Source organism: Coloeus monedula (genome assembly GCF_965178545.1).
Source record: "Coloeus monedula genome assembly, chromosome: 1".
NCBI classification, from domain to species: domain Eukaryota; kingdom Metazoa; phylum Chordata; class Aves; order Passeriformes; family Corvidae; genus Coloeus; species Coloeus monedula.
In genome coordinates, this window is record NC_138781.1 from 105468758 (window position 1) to 105491021 (window position 22264).

At 40.7% G+C, this 22264-nt stretch overlaps 1 protein-coding gene across 2 annotated transcripts in view; it reads right to left on the bottom strand.

The window, feature by feature from the left end:
• Positions 1-22264, bottom strand: part of LDLRAD4 (low density lipoprotein receptor class A domain containing 4) — a 239403-nt gene that overhangs the window by 167821 nt on the left and 49318 nt on the right. For both annotated transcript variants that reach the window (XM_082286793.1, XM_082286792.1), the window contains exon 2: positions 13324-13781. In XM_082286793.1, coding sequence (XP_082142919.1) covers positions 13324-13363 — 40 coding nt within the window. In that variant the 5' untranslated portion in view covers positions 13364-13781. The remainder of the gene's footprint in view (positions 1-13323; positions 13782-22264) is intronic.

Genomic DNA, 22264 nt, shown 5'->3' on the forward strand with positions numbered 1-22264 from the left:
ACTCATTGCTTGGCATCGTGTAATGTCTACACAGTCTCACATTGATCTAACTTTTAGACTGTGGCTCTATATTTAAGAACATAAAAACTAAGAATGAGCACACTAGACTTCTGACACTCTTCCCAAAAATGAACGTAGCTCTTTCCCAGTTGAAACTGTTTCAAGACTGTCACTACAGGGATAAGATTTCCAGAGTTTGTTCCCTGTACAAGTATTTTTCTAATCCAGTGTTGGCAGAACTTCAGTGTGGTTGAAATGACAGCAATCACTGTTAAAAAATCATGTTAACCACTGTATGCACATCTAATTTTTTCTTCAGCTCTACCCTCTGCAACCATCACAAGTCAGGCTTTGATGTTCTCCTGTCTCTCCAGGAACACTCTATCCAGGTGGCAGGCTCAAGCACATATTTCTTTCAGGATGCAATTCCACAAGTCCAGCTCAGTTTTAGATATTGTCCCTAGGTCTCACTTCTCTTTCCTTCTATTTTGCATTAACATATCCAGCATCCCATTGCCTCTTCATTAGGTCACAGGTACTGAACAGGTGGGAAAAAGCAATTTCACTTTCTCTAACCTCCTGTTAGCAGGAGGCTACTAGCTACTCTGGTAACAACAAATCTATCTTGTGACCTGAACCACAGTGCCATGAATGCGGACAACTGGGGGATTTTGTTCACAATCCCAATAGTAATTGAAAGCAAAATGCTAATATGGCAACAGCCAATTTTATTTGCATGAGAATTTTCTCCTTGTTGGTTGTCCAGGTCTGGTTTCAATGCTGTTTTGCTTAAGTAGCAGAAGATGGCCCTTAGCAAACTGAAGAATCTTGACTGCTTATTTAGAGATTTCCTGGAGATGAAGAGCTCATATGCCTGAATACTTGTGGGATTTGGCATCTTGTTTGTTTGCCTTCCAAACAGACCACTAGTTGTAGTATGAAACAGGATCTTTCCACAAAACTTGCCTTTTTGTCCTTCAGATAAAGCAAGTCACATAAAACCTAGGACTTCCTGAAGCTCTTCAAATTATGTCTTAAGATACCACATCAAGTCTGATCCATACATGTATAAAGCAACAAACCAATGAGCCTGCCTGCATTACATTAATGAAATTATATTTTGCATTTAAAGACCTCTGAAAAAGAAGTGACACTAATATGAACAGCCTTATTTGTATTCATCTCACTAAATTTTGTTCTCATAAATTTCAATAATCCTTCTCTATAGCTGGCAATTCAATGACAGTTTTCAAGCCTTTAAGTAATACCCCATATCCTTTGAGCAGTCTGGTATCCCAGCACCCTCTTCTTCCAAAAGCACAATTAATACTTGCAGATGAGAAGGGTTGTTTGTGTCACATATTTTATGGGCAGCTGTAATTCTTCTTCAGAGAAATTCTTTCCAGCACTGCTGGCTTAAAGGAAGCCTGCAGTTTCCACAAGAAATCCTACTGACTTACCTTCTTCTCCTCATGGCAGCAAGTAAAAAGTACAAAGATACAACAGAGAAAATATAATAAAATAGTGCATTAGGTACATTACTACTTTTGGTTATAACCTCACCCTTCACACTGGGTTTAAATTCAGACGCTGTAGCTTTAGTCCTCAGGTCTGCCAAGCTCCCAACTCACTCCACATCAATACTCCATCTGTGTATCAGTTACCTATCTGTAAACACTGAAAAGCAATACTTTTTCTTTCTGCTTCTAGCATGTCTTTTTTAGATGCTGGTGTTTTAAAAGGAGCTCTCCTTCACTGTTTTGGCACAGCAGGGTCCTCATCTCAGTTGAAGGTTCTTTGGTGCAACACTGATCACTATGAGCAGGAGTCATATGCCTCAGAGAACATTATCTTGTTTATATCAAACAGTAGAATAGCATGGTTTTAAAGCACTGACATACTTGAAAGATTGTATAAAAGCCACTAAGTAAATGCTATGACACTTCTTCCATGCATACACTAGAGAAGCCATTGAATAAAAACATCTTCAAGAACCATACTTGTTGCCTTTCTTGTTTGGGCTTATCCCTATTTCTTTTATTATACAGAAACTCTTCAACAATTTGTATTTTTGGTTTGGGCACAAAGGTTATGATGGCTACAGAAAAGAAAGGAGAAGTATCTTCAGTTTACAGATGTCACCTACTTCCTGAGTTAAGAAGAGTGAGGCTTTTCTGAACTTACTCTTGCATTGTCATGGCAGGTCATGTGTCTCTTCAAATTCTCGCTCTGAGCAACTGGAAGCAGATATTATCCTGAAAGTATTTCTTTTGAGATAAACAAATCAAGAATAATAAAGATCAGAAAGAGGAAAAATGGAGACTCATGCCCAAATTCCAATTTTTTCGTTTAAATCAAGGACTGACTGAGTGCACAGCCAGGCTGTGAATCCATCTTCAGCCAGTATAAATTACTGGTTTGTATAGTCTGAGCCTCCAGGATAAACAGACAATTGTTGAACAATTCATACGCAAGCCAGTCTGCCAGGCTTTTCTGAAGCCATCACCTTGTCCTGAGTTTACCCACCACCACCTCAGCATATGTACACCTGTAACACAGGCATCCAGCACTGTCAGCTATCAAACAGCATTGAATGAAGTTATTTCACCCACTAACAACAGAGACAAATTTATCCTCAGAGGCATGGATTGAAGGTGCTGCTTAGATGCTGGCTGTAGAGTAGGATTCTTTTGGGGTGTTTTCATCATGAAAACTCTTCATTGTTAACTCCTCACTCCTCAAACAAAGCTTCCTCTATTCTTGCCCTTAAATCAGAAGGGAGTGACTTTCTAGTGAAGAAAGAAAGCTAAGAACACAACAGGATGGAAATTGTTAAGAAAAAAAATCAAACCCCACAATACATGAAAGACATCCTGCTCAGTCTGTTCTCCATTGCTAACAGATTGTTAATCCTGGCAGGAGAGAGCATGGAGATAGATCTGTGGCTGTGAAGAACAGGGAGAGTGTCCCAGCTTGCCATCCATGCACCAATACATCTGCTTAAACCCCTGGGAAACTCATCTTCATGGCTTTCAAAGTTTAAGGATTCAGCAGGCCAATCTACTGGGTAAGTTTTATAAGCAAATGATAGTGGGGTGATCATAATAAATTATAGTGGAAAGGATTCAAACATGATACAGAGGAATTCTGGTTTGCTATCAAACTCCAAGTCTCTGGGCTCCAGATACTGTCAAAGCCTACCTACTTGAAGCCCTCTTGGTTGAGAAATCAGCACAAGCACAGCCTTGGAAAAGATGGGTCTCAGAAAGCAGCACTGTTTTCACATCTATATGAGAGTGCTGTGACATATTCTCACAGGGAAAAGAGTGTCTTTGGGTGTTTGTAAGGGGCTGGAAGGGCTTGAAGGCTACACCATCTTAGCAAGAAATGATCTTACTAGAAACTGAACATTTTGGTTATTCACTGTTGCCAGGGGCTGAGTAGAAATTAAAAAGGGTGTGAATATTCCTCTAGAAGGGTTTGGAGCAGAGGCTGGGCAGCCTCCGGGGAGAAAACCTGGGAGGGGCATGGCATGGGGTGCATGCGTGGGTGGATCCGTGTTGCTCCCTAATGAAGTGCTTCTGTTAAGAAAGCCAAGCCCCAGGATGAGAGCTGTAGCCGATAGAGGCACCGGAACACGCGTTCATAGAAATGCTCAGAGGAAGGACTGTGTCCACCCATAAAACCCAAACCAAACAGCAACAAAAAAGGGCTTAGCAACTTAGCTAATACCCATGCCTCCTGGCCTCTTTTGCTAAAAATCAAAAGGTTGTAAATATCAGAGAAGTAAATGTAGCATTTAATCTGTATATATGGTATTACCTTCTCCTCAGTAACTTTTAGGCTTTTCCACCACATTTATCCTATAATGTCAAATACTTTCACTTCTCTGTTTACCCAGACCGTAGTCTCTGCTTTGCAAAGGCATTACATAGAGCAAAGAAACATAACATTAATCCATACTATTTATTTTATGGTAAAAGAAAATGGAGAGAATATCAAGTCAAATGGGCCTGTCTGACATCATAGAAAAACCAAACAGCAAAACATTAGACCAAAACTTCACCTTACCTCAAGACAAGTGCATGGGAATATCCTGCATCATTTTTACATGAATAAAATTAGTTTTTTTCTAACAACACTTATGTTTCTACTTGGCCACTGTACGTCTTCAGCTTCCAAAAGGGCCCAGTCAAGTGCTTCAGTAGCTTTGCATTGATTTGGGATTTAGGTTTCCTCTTTTAGCACTTTTAAGTTTGTAACAAAATGCATTTCCAGTCTGCCTCACACTGGTGCTTTGAGACAAGGAGGCAGCCCCTCTCCCACTGCAAAAGGTAAAAGGCCTTTTCAGGAGTAAAAATACCCTCAGCCGCCCATGGGCACAGACAGACTGCCTATTTTCCCTTTAAAACAAACCAAACAGACAAACAAACAGACAAACAAAAAAAAAGACAAAACAAAACCACGCAGCCCACCAAATTAATTAGAAGGAATTAACAGAAAGCATATACTGCCAATTTAACGATCAATTTTTGCCACTTTTTATTTTCTAGTTTTACTTGAGGGATTATGCATGCATTTTGTCCTTTCAAAAGGTCTGCCTTTTTATTATGATTAAACACTGAAACATAGCATATTTACAGCTAAATTTATTGTCACAGTCAGTCTGAAATTGGCCATTTGGCTGATTAAGTTGTACCACGCAAAGGCACCGTGACATGTACTATTAAGACATGAGAAATGGCAGATGGGCATTTCCAAAGAACCGTCAGCTTTGCAAATGGCAATGCTACAGCTGAATATCATCTGTTAAAAATTATTATCAAAGGTGAGAATCCAGGCTTAACATCCTCTCTGAACATGCTGGAGCATTTCCTCCCACTTTGGGAAGAAGTTTGCCATTTGCAGCAACACACTACTTCATAAAATAATTTTAATAATAGCAGTGGCCATGATGATTCTCTCAATTCTCTCAATTTGAACCTTCTTTTGCCCTGGTGTGCCCAATCCACTGCTTTTCATTTGATTCTGGATTTTCAGAAGAACAAGCAGCCACACACATGTACCCAAAAGTACACCTAGACTGAAAATTAAAGGACGTCTAAATGGAATTTAAATTAAATCACATATAAACGAAAATGTAATTTAAAATAATTTCAAAAAGTATTCCCAGATCAGAGTAAGAAGGATGTTGCTTGATATGAATGGTGTTATATGACCCAGTAGTCTGCAATTCCAGGTCTGCGGAGGATCCTTTTCCAAGTCCAGTGACCCTCAAGTTGCTTCACAGGGCACCACACCACTGCATTTCCTCAGGAGTCTTATCAGCTTCTTTTCTGCCTTTCTTTGACTGCCATTCACTGGGCTCCAGGGTTCTTCACATGGCAAGGCCACCTTCTGGTAATGACTGCCACCCAAATTGTTCCCCTTAGCAAGTGGAAAAGGATGTAGTACTTCACTGAAACAAGCAAACAGGGAAGGAGGTCTTGCACCCCAGTTAAACATAAATTTGAAAGGAGAAGCATTTAAAATGTGAAATCCTTGGCCTGTGTGACATGCCCCTCTATTTCCATAAGTACTGCCACAGTTCAAGCAGCAAAGGCAGTACCTGGCCAGTTGCAGATTAAACAGTCCTCCAACCATTTTGAGGAGAACTACCCATTCTCTTGAGGTGAAAGGAAACAAAGAAGAAAACACAATGTCTCACCTACATAAAGTTAGGGATCAAAACTTAAAAGCCAACCTTCTAGGTTTGAAGAAAAAACCTAAACCAGAAAGCATTCTTGCTCTAATCACTGATTGTGAGGACAACAGAAGAACTAGGTTGTGACCAAAAGCTATCAATCTCAGGTGGCAACAGTGCTCTCAAATTCATTTTCACACTTTCACACTCTTCTGTAATTCTATTAAAGTTTTTAACCCTGAAGAGGAGACTTCCAAACAATGCAATACTATACTTAAAACAGTACTGCTGAATGCTACTGAATGTAACATATTTAGATGGCAAACTCTTAGAGACCAAGGTTATATCTTCTTCCATGTATTTTTGCTGAGAATACTGTCTGTACTCCAAAAATGGCTTACCCTAAATAAAATATCTGAGGAATACAATGGAATGTGATCTGTTACTATCTGTGTGCTGAGTAAGGGGCATTGCAAAAACCAATCTGTTTCTCCCAAGAACTAAGAGACAGTCAGAGTTGTCTGCCAGTGACACAGTAACCTTGAAAATTCATGAAACAAGAATGCAATTCTTAAGAAAAGTGCAGAGATTTTAGTAAGGCCAGACCAGTTTCATGAAGCAGATGAAAACAAAACTGGAACAGAGGGGGGTGGGAATTCTCTGCTACATATTCAAGCTGCATTTTTAAATGAAATGTTTATCTGTACTTGAAAATCATGCTAATAATGACAGCAGCAATGTGGGAGATCTGTATTAATGTATAAATTAATTTTCAACTGTTTTCAATATTAATTACACTATAGACTTAATTGAAGACATTTCAAACCTGTTTTTCTATTTTACATTGAGCCTCAATTATAATTCTGAGGAAGAAGGCTACCTTCAGCAGCAGATATACCAGTTACATATCAGTTTTGCTCACAATAAAGAAAACAACCTCAGGGAATTGTTGATTTGTCTTTGCCCTATTTTTGGCTATTCTTAAAAATTACCTTTTAAATATGCTTACTATCTAAGAGTGGCAAAAGTGTTTCTTAAAATACTTGCATACTGTGAAACAGAAGAATGGATGCAGTATTTCTGTAACATTAAAATATTTCTATACGAGTTGCACAGACATAGAAACATGTCACACCCCCCCCAAAATAAGATGTCTAAAGAAGGCCAAGCTATAATGAAAGCAATAGAGTAATACTCCAGCAAAATGAGAGTTAATACTTTAAACACCCACGACTCCTAATCTATTTTTTATCAATTATTCCAAGAGCTCAACAGAATCTACTTAAACACTCAGATAAGAGAGTGGACAGGTGGGTTACTAACTTTAAAAATGTACATTTATTATCCAGGGAACCAGCAATAATAGCATCACAGAAAAGTAAGGCTGGAAGTGCTCACATGAAGTCCATTCCCCTGCCCCAGGGCAAAATCAACTATACATAAACCATTCCTGACAGATATTTGTCTAACTTGTTCTTAAAAACCTTCAGTGACAGAGACTTTGCAACCTCCCTAGGCAACTGGCTGCAGTCCTTAACTATCCTTAGCATTACAAAGATTTTCCTAATGTCTAACCTCAATCTCTCCACTACAGTAAGCCTGACTTACTTCATGCTCTATCCCCAGCAGAACTGGAAAACAGTTTCTATTACTTTACTCTTTACATGAAATTTCCATATATTTTTAAATGGTTATCACATCTTCCCTCACTCTCCCCATTCTGTAAATGCATAATGGCCAACTAGGTCATATGCAACCTGCTGTAGCAATTTATTTGGTCTCCCTGTAATCCCCTCAAGGAGCCTCCCTATTCTGGCACTACTACCTCTGTACCAGAGACATCTCCACCCAAAATGCCACCAGTTAAGCAAAACAAGGTGCAGAGAGAGAAGCCAAACTGGATGGCAGCCTCTCAGACTGCCTTCCTGCAAAGAAAGGACTCACACAAACCAGCAGAAGCCACTGTGGAAGATGTGTGAAGTGGGGAAATCTACTCACCGCAGAGAAGGGCGGAGGAAGAGACAAAGGGTCAACTCTAGAAAAGAGGGGGACAGGCTCTTACACAACTTGGAATTAGGTTGCAGTTAGTTGGTCTGGAAGTGGGAGGCGTCTGGAAACAAAGTAAGGTGGAGGAAAGCAGTGAAAAGCAGGAAGATTATCAGAAGGGTAGGGAATTTGGAAGGGAAGTGAAACCAAATGTACAAATGGGGAGGGATGAAGGAGCCTCAATACAGAGAGAGGGGATGTGGGCACTGATGGGAGAAGAGCCAAAGAGAGGTTGTGACAGCATGAAACACAGGACAAGAAATGCAGCAGAAGTCCTGCATGCCAGGAAATATAGCACAGAGGTGGGGACACTGGAGAAGCTCCACCAAGTTGTGTTTTATGAGCATGAGGATCTTCTAACAGATGAATTCTTTTTCCCTGCTAAAGCAGGGCCTGTGGGAGTACCAGCCAAGCTGAGGAGTTGCTCCTTGGGAGTAACCTGGTCTCTCTGGATATGGCCCAAGGTCAAGCTTCAGTGACAATGACTTTCAGACATAAGGCTGCGAGGGATTATGGAAAGATTTGAGGGTGCCATCACTTTCACAGGGAAAGGTGTGAGGGATAAGATATGCAGCTATGACAGAATGAGATCAGGAGATGACAGGAAAAGACTGAGGGGCAGGGGCCCACTGCACAGAGCAACCTCTTACTATTTATTCTAGTTTCTGTAGTGCCAGAGCTAATAATCCCTCTAGCAGTGCTGAGGGTCACAGGGCAGGAACGCCTCTGAGTCAGTCCAGGTCTGACAGAGCTTGTGCCGAGATGGAGTTAATAAAATCCTGATAAACCTAAGCTGACCTTGCAAGGTCAAGAGGCTTCGTACACTGATTCCTAATCCATCCCATACTGTTCCCCTTATCCTTTGATCATCCTGGATGTCCCTGCTCCCCAGTGATGGACAGCTGACTTCAGAATCACACTGATCTCCTAAACCAGCGCTCAAAACACACACTAGTGAAGGAAGTGGCTGATTTTAAAAACAGACCTTGGCTGTCCAGAATCCCCACCGCTGTTATCCCAGCACTGGCATGGCTCTAAGTGGCCCATGCAGAAGGTGGAGAACTACGTGTGCAAACGAAGAGGTCCTTCTGACCATCACACCAAAGCACTGCTGCATCACGGCCACATCTTGTCATGTAGCTCAGTGCAGCAGACATGCCCTGACACAAATCTGCACTGCTTCTGGGAACCTAGGAAAAAAAATCTTTAGAAAGTTTGAGAGTTACTGCTCTGCTCTGAAAAAGACCCTTTTTTCAATTCCCAAGGGTCACGTTGTCTAGACCTCTGGCCATCCATTCTGCTCTTCTCTGGATGCTTCCAATGGGCCCACTGAGCGCTGCCCAGAGCAGAAATAGTACACCAGCCACACAAATGCCAAGTAGAGTGGAAAAATTATTTTGCAGGCAGACTCCTGTCCATATATTCCAGCATAATATTCATGGCATAGTATTGTTGATTCATAGCCATTTTCTGAACCCTTGCAACTGCCCATCTGTTTTCTGCAGACCTGGTGTCTCACCAGTTATTCTGCATTTTGATTTGCACAGCTGATTATTCCTGTCAAACCACAATTTAGAACTTGTCCTTGATGAACTGCATCATATTTACTTCAGATCAGTTCTCCAATATACCACATTAATTTGGAATTCTAATTCTGTGCTCAGAGGGTTTACATCCTTCCCCTGGTTGGTGTCATCTGGAAATTTTGCATGCAGATTCTCACATCTAAATCATTAATTAAAATATTGAATATTTTCTGGCAATCCAGGGCAGAATCCCACTTGACAGATCCTTCTAGTTTGACTGTGAATCACTAGTAATTATTCTGAGAACAGCTTTCCAGCCAACTGTGTACCCACCTTGTAGCCCGTTGTACCACCTTGTTTATGCAAAGGTGAAAGATTTCCAAAAATCAAAATATATTATTTCTCTACTTACAGGAAAATTAAGCTCCACTGACAAGGTACCTTCTGGGAAAAAATCCCATGCAAATTCATTTACCATATTATTATCTACAGGCTAGTTACTAAAAAATTCAGTTGACTATTTGATTCAAACTTTTTTCCCCAAAAATTTAAGATAAGATAGCTACTCCAAAGGGGACAGGGAAGGACCCAGGAAAGTTTACATGTAGGTGCAGCGTTCGCCCTTTCACAGATCTTGTGAATCTAAACTGTCCTCCAAATGTTCTCCAGTGTAGCCACTAATTGTTCAGGCATAGCTTCAGCTATTTCACCCTATGTTGAAGAGATAATTTAATAAGTTCTAAAACACCCATTATCCTATCTCATTAGTTTATAATCTGTTCTTTTCCTGCTCTAGTTGGAATTCTTACCGTTCTCAAGGTGGCAGTTCTTTTCCTGCCACTTGATTACAGATCACCCTTTTAGGCAAAGAATGATGCAAAAAATTACATTAATTACTCGATGCTCTCTGCACCATCAGATCATGAGTTTTGCAATTCCATCTCAACTAGTAGCCTGGAAACTCAGTCTTCCTCTTATTACTACTGAGAACATAGTATGTTTCTTTGTTACCATGCCCTTCATTAGTTGTACCTTGTTCTGTGAACTGGCCTACCTGATTTGACCCTCGCATTTTTCTCATCTTCTTTTACACTCATCTCCAGTAACATTTTGAGCTTCCACCTTCTGTATGAGTCCTCAGTTATTAGATCATACAATTTTGTCTCTTCTCACACTTTTTTTACTGGAATGCCTTTCATTTGGGATTTTAATACTCTTTATTGTGACTGGGAAAAAGTTATTCCCTTTAAAAATTGCCAGAATTTCTCAGGTTTGTATCCCAAGAAATATTACCTATCAGTTCTATGAGCTCAATGCAATCTACTTTCTTGCATTCTATTGCTTTTATTCTTAAGTTCTCTCTTCTCACCTTCTGAAGAATGATAGGGTCATTCTTTCCTGATTGCTACCACTCAAATTGCATTTTACCATCATAGGTTCAGCCATCTCTTTCATAATCAAGCCTAGGAGCACCTCTCTTCCACTGCTCTTTCTACATTCTGTAATCATGAACCTATTATACTCACATGATCTATGGAATTTAGTATTTAGTCCATAAAGTGAAAAGATTCTAAACATTTGCTATTGTTTGGTAATACATGATAAAATGATTGGGTGAGCCCATCTCTTGGGACAAGAGCCATCTGCAAAAAAGGGAGTCTTTGGCATCAGTGCCAGTAAAATGAGCGTACAGACAGGATCAAAATATCTCCTAGCCATAATTGTAAGCCTTTCCAGGTCGCAGCAGTTAGCAAAGTGGAAAGGAGGTTTAGGAAATACTGAGAGTGGCTACACAGAGGCACTGTCCTCCCAGGCTTCTTTTGCCAGCATTCTGGTCAGCTGTAAATTGAAATGATTTCTCTGATTGTTGCAATAGCTGCAATCGCTTAGCATGTCTAGATTCAGTGTTGACACCACACAGGCTTCAGATAGCAAGCCTTTTTTGTACAAATTAGCTCCCTTCTCATGTGGCCATGCCCCCTCTGCTGCTAGCAGATATTGTTCTCTCCTACAGCTAAACTGGCACTCCAATAAAACAAAAGGAGCACTACAGCAAGGATCAGAGGAGCAACCATATGCACCTGCCATTACACTTTTATTGCTACTCTTGAATTAGTATAACACAGTGCAATGGATTTCTCTGAGAAATACACACCTACCCCACTGTTTATTATTGCTGAGTGCATCATATAAATGTAACAAGGAACAAGAAAGATCTCCACAAAGCAAATATGGATATCAATTTGATACAAGTTGGAAGTTTTCTCCTCATACAAAGAAAATATAATTCAACCTGTTTCCTTAACGAGTCTCCTGAACACATGGTGCACCCTAATGTTTAATAATTCTTTAGTACAGCTGCCAAGATTTGAGTATGTTTATTAACAACTTTACCTAAGGGCAATTCCAAAGGAACATAAGAATTTCTTACAGGAGACCAAGCAACCTTCATGCCATTAAGTCTCCAGAATAGGTCTGAATCTGCTGGGTTGCCACCACAGTCTGACTGGGCTTCCAGGGACCCCAGATTCATCTCTCTGAATTTAATGCAGTACTATTTGCCAGGTCTTTTCCATCCAGCACAGTCATGAGGTTACCAGCTTTCTGACACACCCCTGCCCAAGCACCCTGGTCACAGTGCCAACTTGTGGGAGCTAAGGGATAGCAGACACAGGGGCAGAAGAGTATAAAACTGGACAGAAAATAATGTAATATTGCAAGGGTGTTAGAAGTAATAGTGTTTCCAGCAAAGGAGAGAGCCAGGATAAGGAAGAGAGCAGATATCCTCACAGTTGGAATTCTGGTAGAAAGCAAAAGAGTGACAAAAACTCCTAGGAAAGAGCTGAGGACTGGCGGAGAGCAGCGAGGACAAACAGGGCAAGAACAGCAGTGGGGAGCTTTAGGAGCGTGCTGCTGGCTAGACAGAGGAGGGAGAGCCCTGCGGCTGTCCCAGACTTGCCATCGCCCATCAGCACTGGAGCACATGTGGAGGAGAGCTTCCTGTTTCCTCTCCTTCAGGACGCGTCTCACTGACACACACAGAAACCATGCTGTAAATCAAAGCAGTGCAAGGCAACAGAGACAGTTCAGAGCTGCACTACCACTCCAAACTTCTGTCCTGGTGCAGACAGCTGGACACAGAATCACACCCCACTGCAGCCAAAACTCCTTCTAAAGGCAAACATTTTATATTAGAAAAATAAATGTTTTGCACATCACTAGTTTACACTGTGATACTAATCCATTATCTAGATGTATCAAAACAAGAGCACTATCCAGTTGATTTTCTTTGCATTTCTTGCTGCATCTCAGCTGGCTGGCAGACATGGAAACAAAGCAGCAGGATCTGCTGTTTTCCCCCTCCTGCCTCTCAAATCAGAAACCATCCCAGACAGGGAAAGCACTGTATGAACTCCAGCAGACTTTACACTAGAGGGAGCTTTCCTCAGAAAGTCACACCACTGTGGCATCCTCTTTCTCATTACATTATTTTCAATCCATCTACACAGAAATACACCAGACTAAGGTGAAACAGTTACCATTTAAACCCTCCAGTTTAGCTAGTTCAAGCATTGCAGCAGGTCAGTGGTGCAGGGGGGAGTACAAAGAGAGGGTACCTGGCAAGTTCTGCCCAGAGATGTGGTCTGGCAAACGAGATAAGGCTCAACACTGACATGTTGCTGAGAAGCCTCCTCATAAGAACCATGTCCATCCTGCAGCCTCACCAAACTCCTGTGTTGAGCACAGGAGCAACTTTACAGACTACATTTTATACTGACCCAAGAGACCACTCATGGTTAAGCTGTTAATGAGTACTTTAACGAGGAAAGCTGAGATCAACCTTCCCCAAGGCTCATGGCCATCCATTTCTGAAGGCTGAAACATGGATAACTGTGTTCCTCACTGCTAATACAAGTGTTGAACTGGTCTTCAAGTGAATTATTTTAAAATACTATTTAAACTGAAAGTACTACAAGATTGACAACAGTCAGGACCAATTCAATTTATTTTCTAAACTCCAGTAAACTGTCCCAAGACTATGAGCGGAACTAGAACAGAAATTCTTACCTGTGAAAGCATTTGTGGCCTGAAAACCAGCTTCCTGCATACTGCTCTTCCAGAGAAGCTTGAGATTCCCGTCTCAACCTGTCCTTACTGGAGACAACTGCTGAGCTTGTTGCTGTCAAGTCACTTCCATCTTAGCTCGTCAGAGTCCATTTCTCTTTCCATTCCTGTTTTTGGCACCATCCAGTTCCCACCTGTTCCCAGGTCTTTCAATGTGTAGGCAGAAGGGATCTGCACTGAATCTAAGCAGAAGTGTTGGACAGTCCCATCAACCAGCCAGCCAGAGGATTTGTGCCATGATGAATGTGAAAATGAAGCAAATTGCCTGTCAAGACCTCCTTTCTCTTTTACAATTAAGTTCTAATCCTGCGTTCATCCAGCACCATTTTTTCAGGTCTTGGCCAATGGTGATGTTCAATTGTCTCTCCTCTCTTGTGTTCCTCTCCCCTCAGGCACGCTCACTGAGAAATTAAAGAAGAAGAGATTATGTTTCCTGATGACCTGTAGCAACACCAAAATTAACAGACTCCAGGGAACAAAAACCCCAAAATACATTATCAGGGATTGATTGTACACATTAAAGGAGATCTTCAGAAGGCAAATCTTGCAATTTTGCTGAGATGCAAAGTGTGACCACACAGCTCTTTGAAGTGCAAAGAGGAACAGTGCTGAGGGTGTCATATGCATCTTTGAGAACATGATATGATTTGCATTTCAAAAGCCATATTTAGCAGAGATGGGGGCAGCAATACAATAACAAAATTGCAGTTAAAAGAGAAAAGGAAAAATACTCAAGGCTCTCAAGTCTAGTCTATTCAAAACCATAGTGAAATTATTAGCATTTCATATAGCTGCTTCCCTCTTTTTCTGGAGTGTGCCAGCACTATATATGCCATTCTTACAGTCTTCTGTGGTTAAAAACCTTTGTATTTCTTCCTGTTGATTACCAAACTTTGTATGTGTTGCTGCCGATTATCTTAAAAACATCTCAATTGTAACACAGACGACGCAATTCAGATGCCTTCAGACATGCGGTGAGGTTAAAAACACCCACAGGCTACACAACAGAAAGGTGGTTACATTTTTCTTGATCCTGCTACTTCTACATAGCATGGATACTTGCAGCTCACTGAAAACCACAGTTGTTCCAACTCCAGCTTTTAAAAACTAGGATACAATTACTTTGATGGGGTGAAAGCAAACAGCAGACAGGCACATGTTTAAGGAGAAGACTATTTTAGAAAACAAGGAAGAAAAGAAAAGAGGACTTGGAGGAGAACCCACTCACTCCCCAGCCATCCTGTTCCTTCCTGTAATGATGCTTGGCTCACTATCTCCCAGCTCAGTGGCACAGGCAGGTTGAAACTCTGTCTGTGATGATCTTATGACCTACTAACGAATTTTAGATGATGAATCCACCCAGGGCTTGCAGTACTGGATTGGACCCAAGGTCCACCTGCTGGAGCAGCCCATACCAGAGTACGGCAGTCCCAGCAGCTGCTGCTTTGGAGAACAGTGCAAGACCCAGCTCAAGGAGCAGGCGGGAATAACGCACCGCTTGCTCTGCTGCTCCACTTCACCCTGACCTGCAAGATCTAGAGATGAGCTTACACCTGAAGCACAAGTCTGAATATCCCAGATAGTCCAAAACTGCAGAGAAGATTCTCATGCTGCTTGGTGTACAGTCAGCCAGGCCTTTAGGGTTTCATTTGGGACCCACCCTGGGGGACAAAAAGGATCTCAAGTGTGCCACTGAAACCAAGTGAGCCTGACACCTGATGAATATCATTTTCCTTGGAACACAGTGAATGAAAGCTAGCTGCTAGCAAAGATGAATTTTAGTGGTGTTGCTTTTTTCCCCTGATTTTGTTATGCCACTATTACTGAAGAACACATGTTTTTGTCTCAACACACAGCACAGGAATGACTGATTAGTTACTGGTATTCAAATCTAATAATTTGCATTCAAATCAAATAAGGTTACAGAACAGAATTAAGATGTTTTCCCCATTTCTTACCCAAACATCTCAACCTAATAGAGAAGTAAGTGGAAATTAAAAGGGAGAAAGAAAAAAAAATTATGTGTAGTATCTTTGTCAGAAAATGCTGCATAAAAGGTTTTAGAATAGTGTTTAAAAAGCCATTATTCCTGAATATTATATAGGTCCCTGAGATGCTTTTTCAACCCTTTGAAGTGCTCTATGCAACTAATAACCATTTCATATGAGGTTATTTTATTCTAAAATATATACAACTGAGCAAGTATAATATATATATACACAGCAGCATATAGTTCTTTTGGGTCTTAATGTTGTGCTAATTATCCTGTAATGACTATAGGTGGATGCTGCACTCATTTCCCAAGCTTTTTCTCTAGAGGCCTGAGTTTCCTCTATATTTATAAGAGTGGGTCCATATTTGCATTCACATTTTCAGTCTTATGACTTTGGATTTTGGTTTAAAAATCCAAAATTTTAATGCCTCTATTTTCAACATTTTTATTTCTCATCTTAGAGCTGCACAAGAGATATGCAGTAATACCTTAGCATCCAGGGAAATTTTCCTATTGTTATATCTATGTATTAGATATTATAAACTTCTAATTCTTAAAAGAATAAAATATTTTCACTTTACTGAAAATTAATATTTTATTAAAAGAATAATTATTCTCCACATCTTCAGTGGTTCTGCTGAACTAGTTAAGAACACAATAGTGCTGAAGAAATGCTACAACACAGGCACTTTCAGTAACCACTGCTTCTTCAGACAGAAAGATGTGATTTTAACAACATTACAGACACTGAAACATTTAGAGAGCTCATTCAGACCTTAACATTTAAAGGATAGTGCACTGCATCAGGTTTAAGTCCTTCCATAAGGACTCGTGAGAAAGTACATGCTGGTATCTCTTGATTGCCCTCAGTGAGCATTTTTTATCACTGAAAAAGTGCTCATCTCCCATGCCAGATAACGAACTTGGAGGTGGCTGGCAGGATGTAAGGAACTGGAGCAGGCTGTTGGGGCAAGACTGTGCAGTCCTCAGTGCTTGCTGGGCCTTGTCACAATTCAAAACCAAGTTCAGTACTTATAAAATGCTTCTAGGGTACAGCTACATGGGCTATTTAATGATCATTTTCATTAGGCAGACTTTAATTAGTCACATTTGCACCATTTCAGGTTTCTCAGATTACAAATTCATCCACGTGAAGATGACAAAGCAGCTCAAATGATACCACAGCACATCAGGAAAAGTGCAAATTTCACTTAAAACAGCATGTAGAGCTATGACCTTTCTATTGTACTTCACGTTATCCAGAAATTTTCCATTAAAGCTGAGCCTGTGTTTAAAAGGAGAAGGTTGGTGTTTGTTTCCCAACAGACTGGCATGTTTGCATGCATGCAAAGGGTCAGGATCTCTGCTGACACGTTTCAGTATGGCTCAGCCAACTCCAGTGAAGCCATGTGTTTATCCTTTTGTACCAGCATGGTGCAGAAATGCTGAACCAACCTGCTGAAGGGCCCAAAGAGTGAAAATGTGTATCTGAAAAAGAGAGTAGAAAATAAACAACACTGATAGAACTATAAGAAGGTGTGATCTTTGATGTAATTTTTTCACAACCTGCAGAGACCCCAGTGGGAACCGATTAGATGGCAAGAGAAAATGTGGACTAGAAAGACTAGAGATTTTCTCTTTGCTCCCTCTGTTGCCTCCTTTCCAACAGCAACAAGAACTCTGCTTCCACTTCTGCTTTCATTCATCTACTGCAGTGTTGAGTCTCAGAAACAAACCAGAGCAAACCATTGTGTTGTATAAATATGTAGCTGTGCTATAAAGATTCTCAGCTACTATGCACTTACACGATGGAATACCTAGCAGAAAAATCAAATCCATTTGTTTTCATCCTCTCCGCTTTTCTCAGATTTGGTCCTGGGAAAGACACCATCATATGAACCTCACATAAACTGCAAACAGAAATTATTTTGACTATTTAACACCTTATGTGACTTGCATGTTCTCACAGTATAGTTAGCTAGTAAACCTGTTATTTCCCTTTCCTAAACATTCGAAGATGCAAAAGGGTCACTGTAAAAAAGAATCTGAGAGAGAAAAGTAAGCAAAGAGTATAACTAAATTCTGCATTAATATCTACATTTTATGCAGTATTATGCAATCATCAGCCAGGACAAACTGGAGGAACTTGTTCTGAAAGAAGAAGTGAAATACTGCTTTTTCCAAGACTGATATTTCTGTAACATCTTGAAAAACTCAAAAGCACCGGCTGACATGTAAATGCTGCAAATTGTTTTTTTTGTTTGGAGGGGGGATTTTTCCATTTCCTTTCACTATATAAAGTCTGCTTCTCTGGCCCCATGCTTTGGTTCCCACACAGGCATTAAGAACTCACTCAATATGTTGCCAGAAGGGCTACGGCCATGGGAAGCATTTCCTGTGATAGCTCTCGGCATCCTTTAGGAAGCTAAAGGACAGCATTGCACTAAGGTGTATAACACATTTCCTAACAGGAATATCTGTACAGGAAGCCCACGCATTTACATTTTTAAGAAAGTTGCTGAACAGCTTGTGAGCTGTGCTTTAAATTAAATTAATCAAGGGAGGACTCGTGCTTGGATTTCTTGCTTTCAGGTGAACAAGTGTACAAGGGGAGAGAGCTGAGGCTACCCTGCCCTGCTCTCACTGTGGTCCCTGCGGGTGCCGACAGGGGCAGACGCCAGCAGGAGCTCAGATGTTGCCGGGACTGACCCGCTCCATGGATGAAAGGAGGAGAGAAGCACGGCAGGCTGAGCTGGCAGCAGGACTCCAGCACAACAGGAGATTTAAGCACATCTCCAAGGAAAAAAAGTCTTCTGACTGAAACCCAGACAAGTACTGAACCAGCCACATACTTGAACACTTGGCTGAAGTAAGGCCCATACTTCCCTTACGTTAAGGCAGCATAGACTTGGATATATTTTTAAGAAGCTTCTTAAAACACTTCTAACATTTTGTTTTTATAAAATTGGGTTTTTCAAAATACCTTTTCAATTTTGCTAAAGCCATTTAAAACGAAGCTCTTGTGCACACATATAGCTCACCTCTCCAGCTCCTTTTGGATTTATCATGTTTTCCAGGCTTTGGTTTTGCTTCTCATAGATTCTAAACCAGATAAATTAATACCTACCAATTATACCCAATCTTTTTCAGTGGAAAGGCCTGTGTTTTACTCTGAGATCTTCATTTATTTTATTTCCTCCTAGCTATAATTTGTCTTCCTTCTAAGATATCATTGTACCAGTGCTAAGTGAATCCTGGTTCTTGGAAAATACTGTGCTCCACAACTCAAAGACCACTTAAAAACTCAAGGGGACTTTCACATGAGACCATACACAAATCAAGCAGAAACACAGATGTTCAAAATATGTTTATCTAAGTAAATCTTTCTCTCTCTCTCTCACATGCATACATACATATAATTTGTTTTTACTTTCAGTCTTCAATATTTGCGTAGGTCCGTTGTGACTTTTTAAACAGCTGCTGTATTTTACTTTTTTTGGTGCATTTCAGTGACATACAATATGAGTTTGCATGTTAAGTTACATTATACACATTTATATTCCTACAGATATTTTCATATACTCTTAATCTTTTCAGGAAATTGTGTCCAAGCTTCTTTACTTCGTTTTTGTTACAGCGCTCCCTGAATTGGGGCAGATGGAGGACAACTAAAGTAAGGTGTGGTCTTTCTTTATTAGCTGAAGCAGGAAACAGGTCTTGAGAAAATGGCACATGGCCAAACCCCAGCAGTGTTTTTTCTAGCCTGCTAAGAAAATGTTCTGTAAAGCAAAATATATCCCAAACACCAGCACACACTGCAAAAAATCACTGCAGACAAGATCCAGTTTAAAAGAAAACGGATGAGAGTTTCAGTACAGACACTTTTCCTCCTCTTCCTCCTCCTGTTTATTTCTTTCTGGAGTGAAGCAACAAACTGAAGCAAGTAATAAATTGGTCTGTCTGGTAGCTTCATGCCAAAGTAAATAGCCTCTGGTAACCATATAGAAAGTAGTATTTCACAGAATCACAGAATATGCCAAGTTGGAGGAAGAATTATCGAGTCTAACTCATAGCCCTGCACAGCACCATCCCCAAGAGTCACACCATGTGTCCAAGAGCATTGTCCAAACACTTCTTGAACTCAGGCTGGCTTGGTGCTGTGACCACTTCCCTGGGAAGCCCTTTCACATAGAAATCCTATAAATAACTGATAACACAAATGAGCATGCCACATTCCCTTCCATTAATCTTGTTAAATGAAAGAATTAATTTGGGTCCTCTATTTTATATCTCTGCAAACAAACAAAGGAGCCATACATTTTACCATAGCTCTGCTAACAGAATGCAGTCAGTGGAAAACTTTACTAAGATCTCCATTACAAGCTACTGGATTTGGATGAGATAATTATTGGGAGAAATTGTACAAGCTGTATTACGCAGTCCAAATAAGAAGATTGCATTGTTTATTTTTGGAACTTAATAAAACTGTAATTACCAGAATCTGTCAAGAGAAATCATTAATCATGCTGCTCTATTAACCTGACCAGTCAAACCTGAGCTCTGAATTTTATTTGCCAAAATAACAAAAAGGTTGTAAGTAAAGCAAAAATTACACTAGGCAGAATGAAAAAAGATGACAAGTTTTTGACTGGTGTTTCTGTGACTTGAGAAATGAGCAGTAGACAGAAACCATGGGAATTCTGCATATCTCAAGACTTTTGAGTATCAGGCATCCAGCTACAATCCAAAGAGCATTTAGCAACCCTGCACACCACTGGAAAAACTGTTGCTGTGAGTCACAGCTGCAGAACCTCACCACCCTGACAAGCAGCAGCAGGATAGGTAGGTTACTCATTTAACCTTGCTGCGCCACAATGGATGTGTGAGCAAGGAGGGGACACCTTAGGAGAACACAACATGGCCACTGCTGATCTGCTGTTAGACCATCATCAATGTGGAGCTGAGCATGAGACACATTTCTCTCCTTCTCCACTCCAACAGAATCCCACTGCTGCTTCAACAAAATGTCTCTTCTGGCTCCCTTTCACCTCATCCTGAGAACCCACCACACAGACACACATTCTGTATGTTGTTTCCCAGGTTCCTGGCTTTTCTCATCAGCCAACACAAGCTGCCCAAGCTCTTTATTTAGGTTTTTAGGTGTAACAGGAGCACATGGTTATTTGCCATCTCCGTGCATTTCTCTTGCGTAATAAAAGCAAACAGGCAGTGCTTCTCTTCTGGAGCAAATTACAATTATGTAATACATGCCCATCATCCACAGAAGATCCAATGGCAGGCTGCCCTTCTCCACTGACAGCATCTTCTGGGCAAGGGCATCACATCCACCAAAGAAAGGGTGCACAGATGATACCAGCTTCTCCCACTGCATTGATTAGAGCAGCCAAAACTCCTATCATACACAATAAAGATACAGACACACATACCTACTTGGCTTATAAAAGTCAGGCTTGTGTGGATCTAGCCAAGCTGCACTATGTTTCTGAAGGCAGAAATATCTGCACTCTGACTGTTCTGGAAAGAAAATGTAGAAAACAGCATCTCTCATGTGAAAATCTCAAGCATCTTATTGACACAGAATGGCAGAGTCCTCCCACAGTACAGGTGACCATAGAAGTAAACATATACGGGTCTCTAAACATTCAGGGGTTAATAGGAGATACCCAAAATTATTCCAATTTCTGTCAAAACACTTGGTACAATTGAAAAAGCACAAAACAGTGCTCATTTTGACAAATACAAAATGCAGAGGAGAAAATACAATGAAAAAATGAACTGATGCTGAAGAGATGCTCAAGGGGCAAGGAAGCTGCTGGAGAATGAAACGACTGTCTTGGAGTATAAAACTGCCACCTGCACAGCACCTCAGTTTGCTATGCACGACTCTGGGAAGTGAGTGTGCTCAGCCAGTCTCAAGATGGACATGGCCTCATGTGCACCTGGGCCATGACCAAAGAAAATCCTCTTCTGCTAAAGAGTAAATCATTAATTACACAATTGAATTAGCATAAACTGACACCATATTATTTGAAGAAGCACTGATACGAATGTCCTAACTTTCTGGAATGCTGTATCAGTCAGTGCAATTAATGTCCATCTGCTGTGAGCAGCAGCTGCTCAGGAGAGCAAGGAAAGTAAGAGAAAAGTCCACTAGCATTTTATGCACATTGCTACACAAAGCTAGTTCTAGCTTCCTGTGAATCAAGCCATACCACAAACTGCGTTTGGTTTATTGACAGTGTCTCAGGAGCCAACATCGTCTGCACGCTGCGTGAAGAAAAGCAAATGAAACATTATCCAGACAAGAAAAACCCAGTTTGAAGAAAATGTTAACAGCACTGAGCACATCAGCTGCAGGGTGTTCCTAGCACTACTTGGAGCAGCACAGCAGACACAGGCATTCTGCAATTTAACTGCAGTCTGTGCAATGCAGTCTCGTGTGTATGCCTCTCCTAGCCTAAATAAGGTGCGCAACTATTTCTGACTGCACAGATGCACTTTACTTCCAGCACCATAGAAAACTTAAAAAGATGTATGACTACATCTGGAAGGGATCTTTGTTACAACAGATACCTAAAACTTCTCCTATAGAACGACACCAGATTTTAGATGACTGAAAAATCCTGAGGTTTGCTGACGCATACTTTACCAGTTTTGATTTTCACACTAAACTACAACAATCTAAATGAAGTACTAAGAGTTTTAAAATCCTGTTTGCCTCCACTGAGACCAGGTCTCCATTTTCACCAATTTCTAACAAAACTGGTATGTTTAAATTGCATCTCCATCATTATATTATGGCTGAGCTCTGAACTCAATGGAACAATCCAGAGATGCAAGCCATTGCTTCAACATGGTCTCCGGCTGCTC